This window comes from Culicoides brevitarsis, chromosome 2 (genome assembly GCF_036172545.1).
Source record: "Culicoides brevitarsis isolate CSIRO-B50_1 chromosome 2, AGI_CSIRO_Cbre_v1, whole genome shotgun sequence".
NCBI classification, from domain to species: Eukaryota; Metazoa; Arthropoda; class Insecta; order Diptera; family Ceratopogonidae; genus Culicoides; species Culicoides brevitarsis.
This window is the reverse complement of record NC_087086.1, coordinates 22,106,239-22,124,132: the sequence shown is the minus strand read 5'-3', so window position 1 is coordinate 22,124,132 and position 17,894 is coordinate 22,106,239. Positions and strand designations below refer to the sequence as shown.

The 17,894-nt window shown below is 30.1% G+C and overlaps 3 protein-coding genes across 4 annotated transcripts; 2 read left to right on the top strand and 1 right to left on the bottom strand.

Annotated features, from left to right (window-relative positions):
• Positions 1-47: 47 nt before the first annotated feature.
• On the bottom strand, positions 48-6,495 carry LOC134828356 (protein diaphanous). Its single transcript, XM_063841301.1, has 6 exons — positions 5,540-6,495; positions 4,816-5,405; positions 4,684-4,756; positions 3,761-3,793; positions 3,657-3,694; positions 48-1,717 (listed from the first exon to the last, which is right to left on the bottom strand). The coding sequence occupies exons 1-6, from the start codon at positions 6,418-6,420 to the stop codon at positions 168-170; spliced, it is 3,165 nt and encodes a 1,054-aa protein (XP_063697371.1). The 5' UTR covers positions 6,421-6,495; the 3' UTR covers positions 48-167.
• Positions 6,496-6,553: 58 nt separating this feature from the next.
• LOC134829922 (beta-1,3-galactosyltransferase brn) lies at positions 6,554-7,889 on the top strand. Its single transcript, XM_063843218.1, has 2 exons — positions 6,554-7,129; positions 7,180-7,889. Exons 1-2 carry the CDS (start codon positions 6,578-6,580, stop codon positions 7,837-7,839), a joined length of 1,212 nt encoding a protein of 403 aa, XP_063699288.1. The 5' UTR covers positions 6,554-6,577; the 3' UTR covers positions 7,840-7,889.
• Positions 7,890-8,865: 976 nt separating this feature from the next.
• On the top strand, positions 8,866-17,654 carry LOC134832763 (liprin-alpha-2). 2 transcript variants are annotated; one of them, XM_063846902.1, is made up of 23 exons: positions 8,866-9,067; positions 9,132-9,449; positions 9,512-9,613; positions 9,683-9,847; positions 9,912-9,986; positions 10,043-10,105; positions 10,802-10,903; positions 10,970-11,137; positions 11,200-11,319; positions 11,384-11,509; positions 11,593-11,763; positions 11,831-12,004; positions 12,521-12,694; positions 13,409-13,602; positions 13,733-13,913; positions 14,249-14,421; positions 15,120-15,318; positions 15,380-15,540; positions 15,604-15,806; positions 15,860-15,967; positions 16,037-16,353; positions 16,409-16,525; positions 17,365-17,654. In XM_063846902.1, the coding sequence occupies exons 2-23, from the start codon at positions 9,201-9,203 to the stop codon at positions 17,455-17,457; spliced, it is 3,435 nt and encodes a 1,144-aa protein (XP_063702972.1). In that variant the 5' UTR covers positions 8,866-9,067; positions 9,132-9,200; the 3' UTR covers positions 17,458-17,654. The 2 variants fall into 2 exon arrangements, with proteins under 2 accessions (XP_063702972.1, XP_063702971.1); XM_063846901.1 differs by having other exon boundaries at positions 16,034-16,353.
• The last annotated feature ends 240 nt before the right edge of the window (positions 17,655-17,894 follow it).

The window sequence follows — 17,894 nt, the reverse complement described above, 5'->3', positions numbered from 1 at the left end:
ATTTTACAAAACATTGCAAAATTATACTTACAAAAGATTTTATTGATTTCTAGTTTGTTTTTTATTTTGTTTTTTAAGGATATGTTGAAAAAAATTAAATGACTCTCAGATATGAAAAAGTACAAAATATCAATATAGAATATTGATTGATAGGTATATATAAAAGACTAGGATATAAATAGCAAATTACTATTTTCACGATTTGTTGAGTACATTTGTTTTCGTGATCTACTACGACTTAATTGTGCTCTTCTTTCTGCTCCTGCTGGTCGCACTGCGTTTCTTTTTCTTTTTTCTCGATTCCCAAATGCTGAACCAGTTTGTAAAGCTTCGAGCAAGCTGTCCATCACCCCTTCCTGAGTTTGAGCCGCATCAATGTCCACAATAGCCAACTTTCTTTGTTGTCTCTCTTGAATATCTCTCTCATGTTGCTCTCGAGCTGCATTGGCCCTTTGATTTTTCTCTTGTATCGCGCGCTCTTTCAAATTATCTTGATATGCTTGAATATATGAGTCTTTAAACGTTTTAATATCAGAGAAAAAATCTTCCATTGCGTATTTATTTATGTCAAAACTGAAAAATTCTGAAATTTCCTTATACAGTTTCTCCATTTGAAGTACCATTTTCCCCAAAACCTCCACTTGTTGCCTTGCACCATTAATAAAATTGTCAAAAACTGAAGTAAAACAATCCTCTTCATTTTGTGGGATTTTGTTTGCAATTAAATCATTTTCCACATTTTTTACGGAGCTGTTTAATGTGGTCATAGTCCTTCTGATGTTATCTAAACTAATTCGTGCAGCTTTATCTATATGCGGAATATCTTCATAAAAATGTAAAACATCAGGGAATTGTTTTTCAATGACAGACACTAAATAATGTAACAGTGTTTCTTTGTTGTGTACATCCTTTGTGTTGGACAACTTTGTCAAAAAACTAATTTCAAAAGCGTATACCGAGTCTTGCTTGGATCCAGAGTTCATATAATTTCCAAATAGCAATATCAACTCCAAAACTTTAGCGAACTTTTCACAATGCTTTATTTCTTCACAAGCAGATGTTCCAGATACTATTTCTGGTTTTATATCATTTATCATATCAGGCAGAGTTTGCATAAAATGAAGGCTTTCCAAACGCGCACCTATACGTTTGATATCAGATAGATTCACGACAAACTCTTCGACCACCGCAAGAATCTCGCCACTCTTTTTTAAATCTATTAATTTTTTAATTTGGCTTGGGGGTGGAAGATATTGTTTTAGTAATTGCAGAACATTTGGTGACAACGTTGATGTATCACATTTCCATAAACAGCTTTTAATTTGATCATGTGTCATATGTTTCAGAGGTCCACCTAGTAGTATTGAGAGACTTTGTGCAGCTTTACCATCAAGTACCTTAAGATCAATGTTTTTCTTCACAGGAGCTGATGGCTTGTCAATTGTATCCTTGGTCACTGCTTTTACTGGTTTTGTAGAAAACTTTTCCACTAAACCATTAAAAATGTCATCTACTGGAATGTTATCTTCCTGGATTTTTGTCCATAAAGATTTCGAAGATAATTTTTGAGGGGCGATTGGTTTCCAGTTAGCACGTTTCATGGGCCCGTCTACAACATATTTCTTTTTAGGTTTTAAAAATGATGGAAGCTCATTAGTTGTCTTTTTTTGATTTAACATAATCGGATTCATAGGTGGTGGTGGTGGTGGTAGTACTCCTGCAAGATCGAGGTATTAATTAGGTAATAGGTTCTAAGAATATGTATGAGTGGAGCGTGTTTTTTCTCATCACTTTAGGGCATTCTTGTTTCTATTATATAGGAGAATTAAAAAAAAAATCTTTTCATTTTCATGTAAAGTCACAAGCAATTTTTGATCTGTTATCAACTTTTTTGTTGTAAAAATTTTAGAATTAAGATTTGGAAATTCATAAACTATTAGAATCATATACGAAGTTTAGAAAATAAAATCATGAAAAATAATTAATAAAAAAAAAACAAAAATAAAATAAAAAAAAAGATTTCTTCGCATATATGAATTCTAATATGTACAAAATACTGAACAATCATTAAGTGGATAAAAAGAGAGACAAAAAGTTTAAAATAAATTTGGAGCGACCTTACTTAATAAGCAACTTACTTTTTTAAAATAAGGCCGCTCCAAATCAACATGAAACTTAATAGTTTTGTCCGATGCCCCAGTTAAAAGGTGTATTTTCATAATTTTTCAAGAAATTTTCAATTCAATTTTTGTATTCAAAATCATAAATATTTTGACATAAAATTTTCTTTAAAATATAATTTTCATGAGATAAAATTTTGAGAGTTATTTTTAGGATATTCATTTTTTTCAATTTTAATTAAGGCAAGTGCAATTTCAAAAAATGTTTCACGTGTCCACCCACCTAACTTTTTCCGAAATGAGGGAAAAAAAGGAGGGAATAATGATAATGGTTTTGAAATATTTAGTGTTCGGAATATGCTGCATGGAAAAAACAATGCAGGTCGACATGCAAATATGTCGACATATGCCGACATATGCCGGCATGCATGCAGCACGTTTTTAGATTTTCGAAAATTTAGTATTTTTTAGAAAACGTATTTTTTATCACTTAAAACACAAAATATGATAAAATATAAATTTTTAAATTAAATTTGTTAATTAAATTTGAATTTTTCAAATTAAATTTGAATTAAGGCCGCTCCAAATTTTTTTTGAACTTTTTGTCCCATGCCCCATTTCAAAAGTCGAAAATCCAATGGGGAATCCAAAAAAAAAAGTTAAAAATTTCATCAAAATTGACCGTTTTTTGGTCTTTTTTCATATTTTTTCAAGGAATTTTACAAAATATTTTAAATTTTCAAGAAGTTTTGTATTGAAAATCGTATTTTAACTTGAATTTTTGTCGTAAAAATTTTTTTCAAAAAAAAATTATTTTTAAAAATTTTTTGACAGTTTTTTTTTACAAAATTTTTTTGTTTAAATTTTTAATTTGAAATACTCTGAGATAAATTTTCAATTATCAAATCTCAATGTAGATACCATAAAATCAACTAAAATATTGATTAATCACAAAAAACTGTTAAAATTTTGTCATTTTATATGAAACAGTATTTCAAAAAATTTTTTTTTTACTTTGCCCCCCCATTTTGAAAAAAAGTTTTTGGGACAAAAAGTTCGAAATAAATTTGGAGCGGCCTAAATTGAATTAAATTTAAAATAAAATTAAATTTTTGAACTCGAAATTAATGTAAAAAATAAGACGAATTCGAAAAATAAACATAAAATGAGAACCGCGTTCATAAAAAAACTAATTCAATTGAAAATATTAAATTTTTGGTTTAAATTTTTTAAAATGGCTCAAAAATCTTTAAAAATTGAAAATAATTTTCAAAATATCTTAAAAAATATGAAAAAAGACCATAAAAATGAAATTTTTAATTTTTCTTTTTATTTTGCCCCATTGGATTTTTGACTTAAAACGGGGCACTGTCTTGTTCAAAGAAAATTTGGACTGGCCTTATTTTAAAATAAATGTATTTCACAGTCTTTTATCTCAATATTTTCAATAATTTTCTAGAATACCTATTAGAATAATAAAAAATACGCTCCAATCAAACAATAAAGATTTAAAAATGTGAGTCAGTAAGTACTTACCAGATTTTTTATTTAAACCCCCTAATACGAAAGGTGGTCTATAAAAAAATATAATTAGCAAGATATTTGTTTAATATTATAGAATACAAGCATAAATAACTTACGGTGGTGGTGGTGGTGGTGGTGTTGTTGTCGCGCTAAAATATTGTTTATAATTTTTTAAAATTTTTGACTTCATTATAATTTCAAGACCGCTTAAAACTAATTTCAAACATTTGTTTTGTTCCATTTAAAAAAAAAACTGGAACGATCATCATATGTTTTGAAAAACAGGTAAAATCGATTTTTAAAAACAAATATGTTTTATTATTTGATTCTCAATTTTGGACAAAAAAGATCAATTTTCAAGGAAATTTGATATTTTTTAATTTTTCAATGAAGTGAAATATTATTAATTTTTCTAATTTTTGTAAATAAGTACCTAATATAATATATTTATATTTTTTTAAAATTCTAAAAACATAAAATTCAAAAGAGTTGATAATTTCGAAGAAAATTTTCGAATTAAGATTTTTTTTTTTAAATTTCGTTAATTTTTTTTATATTTTTTTATTTTAAAGTTAATATTTTTTTACTTTTTACAACTTTAATTTTGAACAAAATGAAATATCAGAATAAAATCAATTGAAAATGTTAATCGATTTCCTTTATATTGCTAAAATTCTATTGATGTTTTTAACTTCACTATTTTATAGTTGTTGATAAAAATAGTTTGTTTGAAGTTATTTTTTAGTACAATTTCAAATACTTCAAAACATTCTTGAAAATGTCTTCAATTCAATTCGCTTTTGACCTAAGGTAGAGAAGCCCACTAAAAGTTGGGCGTCCCTGATTGAGCCGAAAGCTATCTGGTCGGCCTAATCATTTGTAAAATCAATAAATTTAGTCACTTGAAAATGTAACAATAAGAAAAGTTTTCTACGATCTAAAGATCCGATATTTCAATGAAAAATAATCAAGACTTCAATATGTAAGACAAAAAGTTTGAAATTAATTTGAGCAGTGTATTGTAAAAGCCTAAACTTACTTTGCTCCCGTTGATCCTGAATTACCAAAAGGTTTTCCTGGAAGCGGCGGAGGAGGTGGAGGAACCTTAGCACCTAAAAACATAAATAAAATATAAGTTTATGCTTAAAAAATATAATGACTCAAAAATAACCTGTTATTTCCCCAAGCTGTGGAGTTCCTATAGAGGTTTTACTTGAAACACAATTTTTCAATTTGTCCTCTAAATGAGCTACTTTTGCTTCGGCTTCTTGTTTAAGGGCCTGAAGCTCTTCTATTTTTCTCTCTAGTTCTTCTAATCTTTTGGTTTCCAAAGTTTTATTTCTTTCAGCAAGATCATCCAACAACACAGTCGTATCGATATGGAAATCTCTACTTTTAAAATTGGGGTCACAGCCACTTTTATGCAATACAATTTGAGATATACATTCTTCTATTAGCTTATAGTATGCTGGTTTATAAAGATAGTCATCCCGTATGTATAGTAAGTGTTGTAAGATTGACAAAAAATATGGCTCAGAGTTAGTATCCACTACAGTGTTGCGAAGTATCTCGAAGCAGTCATTAACATCATCGATTTCTAGTCGAATATTATCAAATCGGGAACTAAATTCTTCAAAATCCTCATCTTTGAAATTTGTGAAAATCTTGTAATGCTTTTCGAGATTTTCATTATTACTGGTGTTAACGATGTCAGCTAATAAATCTAAGCGCTCATAAAGTCCAGTTCTCATTACTTCACACCTATTACAAGTAAATAAAAAAAAACAGAATTAAAATAAATACAAAAAGCTCTTTTCCGTTCATCAGGAGTCCCAAGATTTGCCATACTAATTTTCTATATTTCATAAAAAATATATATATATATATATAGTCACCTTAAATGAAGACGAAAGTTCAATTCAGATGGGGTATTTATGATAGTATTTATGAATAGCAATGAGTGATAACACAAATCTCCCCTGGTTTCAATCTTTTGACCCCTTTCTTCCAAATTGTGTTCTACAAAAAGGCCGTCTACTAGTGGCCTAAAACGTTCCGCCGAAGCGCAACTAATCGCAGAAAGTACCTTGTTGTATCCGTTTCGCTCATTTAAAAGGCAAAAACCTGCCAAAAGTTTTAGAGCCTCACACATACTTTGTGGCTTGGAAATGTCCAAGCTTTGAGCAAGAAGCACTACTGCTGCATGTTGCTCCGGCTTCAAAACGACATTTATACCCCATGAGTTATTTAAGATGGCTTTCAGACATCGAATACACTCGAATTCAATCTTATCATAGTCCTTTCTCTGTTTACATTTTTGTAACAATGCAACAATTTCATCTAATCCTTCTTCTCCGAACTCTTTTATCCAACTAATTGGATTACTTGTCAAGGCCACTCGTAAACTCTCAACACATTGTAATATTTTACTGGAACTGTGATCACCTTCACGCAAATAAAGTTTGTAATCTTGAGGTTTTTCAAAGCGAGAGCTTGTCCAAGAGGACGCTTTGCCTTTATAGTGCATTATCAACATCTCACGTTTCTCACGCATATCTTTAAGCATCAATGGCTCCCTTTTATCTTTTGGTATATTCATATCTTCCAAAATATCCATGAACTTGATGTTTATTTCGTCATTGCTAAGTTTCGAAACGCCGAGACTGATATCAGTCTCATGGTGTTCCTCCAGTCCACTTCCGCTATAAACTTTGTGTTTGCGACCAAAAAAGTTGTCCAGAAAGCCCGCTGACTTCATTTTCTCATTGCGAGACATTTTTAAACGACGTTTTATGTTTCTTTTTATATAGATTTCAGCGTCTGTTAATAAATAACTATGCACAACACTACTAGGTACTTACTATTTACTTTACTAAAATATTAATATGTCAAACAACTGTCAACTAAGTAGTGACAGCAAGAAACATGAAAAAATGCATTTGAATTGCATGCCGAAACTTCGTAAAATATTAAAATTCAAGAATCTGATATGTCTTACAATAATTTTACTGTTACTAAATTACTTTGGGGCTTTTACGCATTTGTTCGAGCGTGATTTTTATTCGGATTTTAAATATCCAATGGAAGGCGAAGTACTGAAGTATGCCCGACAATTGAGGAATGCAAAAGTTCCTAGTGTCCAGCCAATAAACAACAACTACAATTTTAGTTTAATTTTAAATCCGGATATAAAATGCTTGGATGGAGACCGTCCGCTTCGTCCTCGATTAGTGATACTCGTCAAATCGGCTCTTGATCACTTTGAAAACAGACATGTAATCCGTCAATCATGGGGATATGAAAAGCGCTTTTCAGATGTTATAATTCGAACGGTTTTCCTTCTTGGAGTACCAAATACAAAAGAAATGACAGAACTTTCGGCAAAAATTAAATTGGAAGCAGAAAAATATAAGGACATTGTCCAAGGCAACTTTTCCGACTCATATTTCAACAATACTATTAAAACGATCATCGGAATGAAATGGGTATAATTCAATTGAAATGTAAATATTAACCATTAATTATATATTTGCAGGCCGTTACACAATGTTCATATGGGAAATTCTACCTTTTTGTGGATGATGATTATTATGTTTCAATAAAGAATGTCCTGCTGTTTATACGAAACCCGATCAACTATCCTGAATATTTGGAAGATGCCCATGAAGTGATGCGTAGGAGACTTTCTAGTACACACAAGTATGACCGCAAATATTCTTATGATATTCTACTGAACAATGGGTTGCTACTCAATGAAACCTCATCCAGACGTCACACGAGAAAAGTTCTGGAATACGAGCTAGCTGATGAAGTCAGATTGTTTACAGGATATGTTTTTACTTCAAGTCCTCATCGGCATAAGAGCAGCAAATGGTACACGCCACTATCAGAATATCCATGGCATTTGTGGCCAACATATGTAACATCTGGAGCATACATTCTTTCAAGAGAGGCCTTGCAAGATATGTATTTTTGCAGTTTTTATACCAAACATTTTCGTTTTGATGATATATTTTTAGGACTAGTTGCAATGAAAGCTCATATTGAGCCCCTTCATTCAGAGCAATTTTATTTCAACAGAGCACCTTACACTTCGCCTCATTCCTATAAATACATTATAGCATCTCATGGATACACAAAACCAAAAGATATGGTAAATATTTGGACGCAAGTTAGATCTGCTGGATATGCATAACAAAAAAACAACAAAAAATGCTATAAATACATAATCTTATAGTATCTTAAGTTTTTCGTTTCTAATTAGAAAAATATACCTAAAAAAGTTTTAAGGTAAGAAATATCTAATACGAACATTCAATAGGTCCAAAAAACATCGAGTAAGATATTTTACGCGTTATTTAAATCGAATTAAATTAATCAATCTTATTGGAAGAAATTATTAAAAGATATTTAAACCTAATGACATTTTTTTCATATAAGGGTATTATCAACAACCTTTATTTAAATGGTTCTTGGGTCAGATGCAGCATGTGTGAATGCTTTGTTACTCACTGTTTGAGGATCAGTAAGTCTGGTATTGGTAGCAATAAATGCTAGATGTACCGAAGTAAAACGAACGTGTTAAATTAATGATGTGATGGTTAATAAAAACTGTTTAGAAAAAATATTGAATGACCTAATTATATATCATTGAGGCTAAAAATCTACTTGTGACATCTACAGAAAATAATAATTATTACATATTTGGCCATGAATTTCGATATGAAAACTCGTTTAAATAAATTTTATAAGAAAATAAAGGTGTACCTAAAAGAAAACAGAAATTTAAGTAACTGTAAAAACAGCGCCTTTCTAATAGGGTGCAGCAATACTTTATTGTACAGGTATACATAGGTTGAAAAATTTTCAGGATGTATATGTAGTACATTTAGAACTTTTGGGGATTCGTAAAAAAAATTGACCAAAATTAAAAAAAAAAAAATATTGACCTACTTTTTTTAATTTTCAATTTATTATATACAGTTAGCAATAATATACAGAACATACTTTATAAAAATTTTAATGTACAGTATTTGCTGCACCCTACTTTCTATGCATCGTAGAAAACTTAAACGGTATTTCAAAACCATTGCATCACCATCAAAGCGCTTCTCAAGCACTGCTGAGTGGATGACTGAGGTAAGTGATAATAGTGTTATGAAAGCAGTTGGGAATGGCATGTGGTGGCTTATATGTGAAAATTCTAAATTAAAGATGTGTAGTTTGTATGAATTTTAATAATTTCTGAATAAAACAAAACTCCTGTCAGAGTTCAAAACAGGATATCTGTTAAACTGCATAGCAATTCAACAGTTTTTCTAGATTCCAATAGTTAAATGAAACCATACATGGGTGTAATATGTATGTTAGAAAAGTGTTAAAATACAAGGTTGAGTTACCGTGAAAACTTGTAAATTTAAAAAGTAAAACATTTTTCACTCGACTTCTATTAAAATCTTTTAATCAATTTGAAACTCTGCTTTCAAGATGACCATCCAGTTTTTATGAACTACAGAGAACAAGTAATTACACAGTACATAATACTGAGCGACTAAGATGTGGAACATGATGTGCGATGTTATGCCAACAATATCAGAGGATAGTATCTCTCAAAGATCGTCCCAATTTTCAAGAGAAGATGCAAACTTTGAACAACTTATGGTGTCTATGCTGGATGAAAGGGACAAGCTAATGGATAGTCTAAGAGAAGCACAAGAGCGCTTGTCTGAAGCTGAAGTAAAACTACTAGAGGTCGTCAAAGAAAGAGATAGTCTACAGAGGCAGATATCGGCAAATTTACCGCAGGTGAATTTTTAGCCTTTATTTGTATATTGAGGTTTCAACAAACCCTATTTTCTTTTTTTCAGGAGTTTTCAACTCTTACAAAAGAATTAACACAGGCAAGAGAGACCTTACTTGAGAGAGATGAAGAAATTGCGGAATTAAAAGCAGAAAGAAATAATACTCGGGTAATTTACAGTCAAACAAAATTTAACCTATCAAACAAAACAAAATTTTCATGTAAACTTTTTGATTAGCTTTTGTTAGAGCATCTCGAATGCTTGGTTTCCCGTCATGAAAGATCTCTTAGAATGACTGTGGTAAAACGGCAAACGGCAGCACAAAGTGGGGTTTCTAGCGAAGTTGAGGTGTTAAAAGCCCTAAAGAGTTTATTTGAACATCACAAAGCATTGGATGAAAAGGTATGGTGAATAAAATTTGTATTCAAATGAAGCAAATTTTATTGCTATTTATGTATGAATGTAGGTACGCGAACGACTGCGTTTAGCAATGGAACGTAACTCTGCATTAGAAGATGAACTACATGCACTGAAAGAAGAGGTAGACAAATAAATAACAACTTTACGGTAATTTTACTTAGTTTCTTTTCATTTAAGGTTCAGCAAAATAAGTCGGAAGGATTTTCTATTACGTCAGAAAAGGAAGGCACTAAAGAATTGGTAAAAGTTGCTTGTTTGTACTGCTAAATAACCATAGTATATCTAAATAACCATAGTATATACACAGTGGCATAGTATTTTTTCATAGTATATACATAATATTTTAAAGAATTTTGTTCTAAAAAATTCTATGGGCCTAAAGCTGCAGTCTTATTATTAGCCTACCTGTTATTCCGCCACTGTATTTACATACAAAATACATAGTTTAATTTAGGGTGTTCAAAAAACCTTTTTTGTTTCGTGTAACAATTTTGAAATCAATACCATGGGGGTTATAGAAATTTTATATATTTACATAGATATTCGTTTATAGTACTATGTCTTATATTTTAAAATTGTTCAAATTTGATTAATTTTCTATGATATTGTTATTAAATTAGCATTTTGACTTATGTATTTTTTCTATTCCAAAAATTATTTTAAAAATATTTCTGAAAATAACTTTTAAATATTTTGGTCGTTATTTTTTGAATTTCTTGTTGATTTTTTATTCAAAATGATCAAAAATGAACTTAAAATAGTTCAAGTGTCAAAGTTGCTTAAAAACAACTAAAATATCGCCAAAAGGCTAAGAAAACTGAAAAATTAGTCAAGACAAACGCCAAGCAAGTTAAGTTTTTGGAACACCCTTAGTTTAAATTTAAAAATAGATGGAGGTTATCTGAACTATCATTAAGGTTATTTTTTTATGTTTAGGTATCTGAATCAGTTGAGGAACCAGCTCACTTACATTCAATAGATAACACTGCTGAACTTCAAAATAAAACATTAGAACTTCAAAGCATTATAGAAAAACAGGTAAAAATTTATATTAAAAATACAAAAAAAAATTCTAACAGCTTTTATGAAAATGTTTTCACATAGACTTCTGAGTTGTCACAATGGCAGAGAAGAGTTTCAGAACTTAACAATCGAGTAAGTGAGTTAGAAGAATCATTGCTCAAAACTGAAAAAGAATGTAACAAAGCACAAGATAATTGTATGAAAATGCAAAGAGATTTGAGAGAAAATGTTGCACAAAAAGAAGACCAGGTAAACATAATTTGCTAGTCTTAGTAAGAGAAGTTGTATTTAAAAGAATATTTTACTTTCAGGAGGAAAGAATCGCTACTTTAGAAAAACGGTATCTGAATGCTCAACGAGAATCAACTTCACTTCATGATCTAAATGAAAAACTAGAACAAGAATTACGCCATAAAGTTGCACAAATAAAGGTACTACACAAAAAATACTTTCTAATTTAATTTGCTAATCAATCTACTTCAATTCTTTATTTAGTTGCATGAAGAAAAGATTGCTGCAATTGAAGAAAAACTAGAGTTATCTGAACAAAAACTAGCACAATTTTCTAAACTTCCTGACATAGAAGAAGAGTTAAAAGTAAGAATGGAAGCTCTGAGCCAGGTAATTTTTAAACCAAAGAAATATTTAAAAAAATTAAGTGAAATTTAATTGATATTTTATGTAATATAATTATATTAAAACAGGAGCGTCATGGATCAACCGAAGATAGAGTTCATCGACTAGAAACAAGTGTTGAAGAAAAAAATGCTGAAATTTTGCGTTTAAATCAAAGATTAAAAATGAATGAGGAACATAATCAAAGATTGTCATTGACTGTTGATAAATTACTGTCAGAGTCAAATGATAGGCTACAGGTAAGCTTTTCAACATATTATACATGTATGTAGAAATTTAATAATATTTTTTTTATTTATATATTAGACGCATTTAAAAGAGAGGATGCATGCTTTGGATGAGAAAAATGTTTTGACACAAGAATTGGAAAACACTCGAAAACTAGCAGAGGAACTTAATAATGAAAAGAAAGAAATAATGAAACAACTTTCAAAAACACGTTTAGAAATCGAAAACTATAAAAGACAGTTGTTACAACAAGTAAGTAAAAATCTTAGGTTAATTTTGTAGTATATGTTTGATATACTACTTTGTTTTTACCGCACAAAAAGGGCTGATTTTGTGAAACGCCGGCCTAAAAACATCGAAAAATTGTCAGATTCAAAGCCGGTATGGTTCTTAACGACAGTAAACTTTCCAAAGAATTCAAATTCAGGCATTAAATTTTCCGGCTTGAACAAAAAAATCTTGAGCTCAGGCCTCAAAGTTGGGAAAAATGGCGAAAAATTTACATTTTTTGGACATTTAAATTTTTTCAAAAAACATTTTTTTCTGGATTTCAACGGAGACGTGTTAGAGCATCTCAAAAATGATAATTTTGGAACCCCCCTTGGATCCGCCCTATGTTTACCTAGCATATAGAGAATAGACAAATATTTCTCATGAACTTCTGCACACAAACGAAATATTATGTAACAAACATATACTACAATTCAAATTTGCTTTGCTAATTCATAGTACTTTCATTTGTTAATTTGTGTTTTTTGTATATTGTAGGAAATAGCTTTTAATATTCGTCAAACAGAAGCCATGACGAAAAATCTTTCTCCAAGCAATGCTGTTGATTGTAATGATTTTGCTAATGTAAGTCACACATATGAAACCCATTCATTAAGAAGAAATAAAAGTATTAGTCAAGAAAATCCATACCAAAGAAATTATGTAGAGCAGGTAATTATGTGTATATTTTTTTCTTATGTAGGATATTATATATAATTATATTTTACTTCACCTACTGATTTTGTCGAAAATATATTTAATATCACTGACACACACGAAAACCACTACACCAATGTGTCTCGGATTTTCTAGCTGATTATTAAAGTACCCAGATGTTTCCAAAATGCCCACTCATAGGTTTCTAGATGTCGAAATCCGAGACACTTTATCTAGAACGAACCAAAGTATTTCTATGCATTTTCAGTGAGATCGGGTATGTCAAAGAAGTACTTTTATACACCCAAATGCACTAAAAAATGACTAAAGTCCGTTTGGTTCGTTGTAGAATTTTGAATTTAGGTTTTTTGGACTACTTTAGGCCTAAATAACACAAAACCATCAAAAAATCTCATGCCATTTTTTTTCGATAAAATGCTGATATCGAGTGATGTGGTTTAGAAGACACATTGAGGTTTTTGTGTGTGTCAGTGTATGTACCAAAAAAAGGAAAAAAGTTTTGACAAAAAATAAAAAGGGCCAATTTTAATTTTAATATTTAAAATAAAAAAGTAAATATAATATATTTTTTTATCTCCTATCCCATACCTCCTCTTCTAGATCAAAATTTTTTATAAAAGATAAAGTGAACATAGTCTTATTTATGAAATTTAAATATTTTGAATTGAAAATAAACTAAAAACTTAATCGGCATTTTTTTTTCTTTAGGATTGGGCCAAACCGCAACAGCTACAGATGCTAAATGAAGTGCATCCATTTGACTTCACGAGAGGGCTTGATATGACTGATGCTGAATCCATATTTGGCACTTCTGATATATTATCACCCAGTGGGCATACAGACGCACAAACATTAGCATTAATGTTGCAAGAACAATTAGATGCCATAAACAATGAAATACGGTAAGAAATACGTTGAGTTACAAAACAGTCTAAAAATGGGTTAGTGTACTATTAAAAACCTCCATTAATATGCCTTATTTTAAATTGTTATTATTCATTTTAAAACAATAATTTTTTACTTTTCATGCAGTTTAATACAAGAGGAAAAACAATCAACAGAAGCAAGAGCTGAAGAATTAGAATCTAGGGTAGGAAGTATTGAACACATGAATCTACTTGTCAGAGGAAGGCCGAATGACAAACAAAGTCCTGAAATAAGTGGCAGAAGCTCACCAAATAGTCCAAATAGAGATTTCCTGCACAAATACGGGGTATTGTTGAATATTCCAATATTTCATATTGAAAAATGATAAAAATAACAAATCATAAAAAATTAAAAAAAAAAAACTATACAGCATTTCGATGTTATACAACTACTTTTTGAACAATGTGAAATTATAAGACTTTTAAAAAAAAATTTATTATAAATTCGTAAGTGGCATTATATTGGGAACTTTAAGAGAACTATGGGTACTGTTGAGAACAAAAAAAAAAATTAGGGCACAGGTGTTACACACCCACAGGACAAGTCGTGTTTAATATCGCATTTTTTCTTTGAAATGTGGTAAAAATAAACAATGTATATGATAATCAATTATATTTACAGGCGCAAATGGGACACGTTGGATCAACAGATGCATCAAGAGATGAGATGAACTTGATAAGCATGCCATCAAACGACTCCAGTTCTGGTGGAGCTGCATCACCTTTGACAGCCAGGTCATTAAGACTTGAACGATTTGCACAAGTTCTTGCTGATAGTCAAGAAGAATTGAGAAGGTTTGTGCATAAAAAAATACAATATACCTTTCTACATTTTTTAAAAAACATAATTTATCATTATTAGATTAGATAAAGGACCAAATTTGTATTCATTTTCAAGTTATCCTTTTCAAAATACTTCTCATAAAAATCATGCTCTAAAGCGTAGTACATCTTGGAAAATAAAAAGAAAGACGCATATACCTATTCGTCATTTATCATTATTTTCATCGATTTATTCACGAAGTCATTCTGTGCGATTAACAAATGAGTTGTCGTTTGATTTATGTAACTCCAGGACTGGTCTTTTGCACCACAGTGATCAAAGTGAAACATACTTTTAAGCATTTTTTAATCGAATATCACAAAAATGTAATGGTAATATTTAAAACAGAAAGTTCTCTTGTAGTAAATTTAATACATAAATTGTAAAAAATACATATCATCCCTACTCTTTACCATTATAATATTTTAGAAACACTATGATATTTTCACTACATGTGTAAAATTTTATTAAAATTATTTAAAACTGCTAGCAAAACCCAAACCTATGTTTGTTGCTCTGCGCAACGTCTTATATAAATGCTGAGACCACTTTATCGCACATTTCCATTAATTTAGGATACATTATTTAGAGAATAAAATGAAACATAATCATTACCTTCAAATATTTTATGCATACAATCATATACATTTTTGATTATGTTACATTACAGAACGGGTAATATGTATAGTATATCACCATTAAGTTCGAGACATGGAAGTCAAGAATCTGTACGACTTCTTAGTCGGGCGGATTCAATCAATATGATATTGAATACTAGCGCAAACAATGGTCGTGAAAGCAACAATTCTTCTCAAAAAAAGAAAGGTATCAAATCTAGCATTGGCAGATTCTTTAGCAAAAAAGAGAAGGTACATAATATCTCTATTCAAATATTTTGAACTTATATTTACTAAACTATTTTTTATGCAGGGAAAAATAATGAAAGACTCGTCAATGCCAGAGTCATCTGCAAGCATGTTGTCAATGAGTGGAATCTCTATGACATCAGATTATGATTCAAACTTTGATAATTTAAGCATTTCCGCTAGAAAATCTATTATAAAATCAATGGACTACGGGAGACAAAAAAAGTATTATTTGTTTAGTACATTTATATAATAATTAAATATCTAATTTATTCATTAATTCTACAGAGAACATGATTATAGGCATGATTTGTTAGAAGAAGCAATGAAAGCCGGAACTCCCTTTGCTTTATGGAATGGACCGACAATTGTTGCTTGGTTAGAGTTGTGGGTTGGTATGCCAGCTTGGTATGTGGCTGCATGCAGAGCAAATGTTAAGTCAGGAGCTATAATGAGTGCATTGAGTGACACAGAAATTCAAAGAGAAATTGGTAATGTGGCTTTAAAAAGAACATAATAAATCAATGATAAATCATTGTTTTAGGTATAAGTAATCCCCTTCATCGATTAAAATTACGATTAGCTATACAGGAAATGGTATCATTAACATCTCCTTCAGCTCCACAAACAATACGCACGACTCTTGCTTTTGGTAAGAACAAAAAACTAAAAATATCAGTTTATATTTTTTTTGTAGAACTATATGTATTCATTTTAGGAGATATGAACCATGAATGGATTGGAAATTATTGGCTTCCAAGTGTAGGTCTACCTCAATATAGAACAACTTTTATGGAATGCTTAGTCGACGCTCGGATGTTGGACCATTTAAGTAAGAAGGAATTACGTGGACAGCTTAAAATGATCGACAGTTTCCATAGAACTAGCTTACAATTTGGTGTAGCTTGTCTTAAACGTCTTAATTACGACCGAAATTTATTAGAAGAACGAAGAAAAGTCGTGGAAAATAGTGTGTCCGATGTTCTAGTTTGGACTAATGATAGAGTAATCAAATGGATAGTTGGCATTGGTTTGAAGGTATAGTTACTATGAATAGAAAAATAAGAGTTTTTAAAGCTATTTTTTCATTTAGGAATATTCAAATAATCTTATTGAATCTGGTGTTCATGGAGCTTTGATAGCATTAGACGAAAGCTTTGATTCAAATGCTATGGCATTGGCATTGCAAATTCCTATTCAAAACGTAGAGGTATACGCTGTTTAACATTATTTTTCAAGTTAGTTTTTCCGCATTTCGATAAAATCTGTATTCACTGTGGAACAAAAAAAATTTCTCCGGAGGAGTTCGGATTAAGGCGATCGGATTAAGTTCGGATTAAAGTAGGTCCCGAGCTGTTAACAAATCTATATCGACCTTATCAAAAAGGGCCGGGATTTAAAAAGTTATGACCTTTTGAAGTTTTTAAGAGTTTTCATCGACATTCTCCAAATTAACTTCCATAAGTTGCACTACAACTTCAAAATTTCTGTTACGAGAGGATTAAGCGGAAAATTTTACGCAGATTTAAAAAAAATATTGATTTTGGTCAATTTTTAAGGGAGTTATGGTAATTTTAAGTCAGAAAAATGTAAATTTTTTCCCAAAAAATTAAGAGTTTTTACTTCTAAGGTCTAATGCGCAAGATAAATCAAAAAAAAAATGTAGCTTATTTTAAAGAGCATAAAATTTGCTACAATTTCAAAAAAAAAAAAACAACCAAAGAGAATGTCAATGAAAACTCTAAAAAACTTCAAAAGGTCAAAACTTTTTCCCCTTTTGGATAAGGTCGATATAGATTTCTTAACAGCTCGGGACCTACTTTAAGACTGCCCTAATCCGGGCTCCTCCGGAGGGTACTTATTTTTTGGGTTCCACAGTGTTATGCAGAGACAATCTAATTTCGTTGAAGACTTTTTTGAGAGTTGATAACTTTTAAATAAATAATATAAATTGAATGAAATAATTATTTAAACGAAAACAGAGGTCTGAAGTCGAAATGCGGCTCCTTGTTTTTCTGTGAACAACTTTAGTATATATTTTGCTTTTAGGCACGTGAACTATTAGAAGCAGAGTTCAATAACCTCCTAATGATTTGCAAGGAACGTAAGTTAGAAAACGAACATCACCTTAATAGCTCTTGATAAGTTATAAATTAATAATCCAATATAGTATTATACTTAAAAAGCATAAAATATATTTATACATATTTAATCTATTGGTAGTAAAACTAATATATAATATCAAAAAAGGAAATACATGATAAATAAAGAATCAGGTTAACCAAAAATAATTGTAAGAAAATAAATATTATTAAATGCAAATAATGAATAAACAAATGAAATAGAAATACATAACGTATTACAATGATTTTTATTGAAATGAATTAAGACTTGTCCAATTTTTAAAAACTTTTTCCCCCTTTCCTTATTTCATAAAAAAATTAATTTGAAAAAAAAGTCTGAGCTAAATTCTAATTTTTTTTATAAATTTTAACAATTTTAATATGTTTTAAATTTTAAACTAAAAATTAATTTATGAATTTTCAGGACTGCTACATAACAAACATCTAAAATGCAAG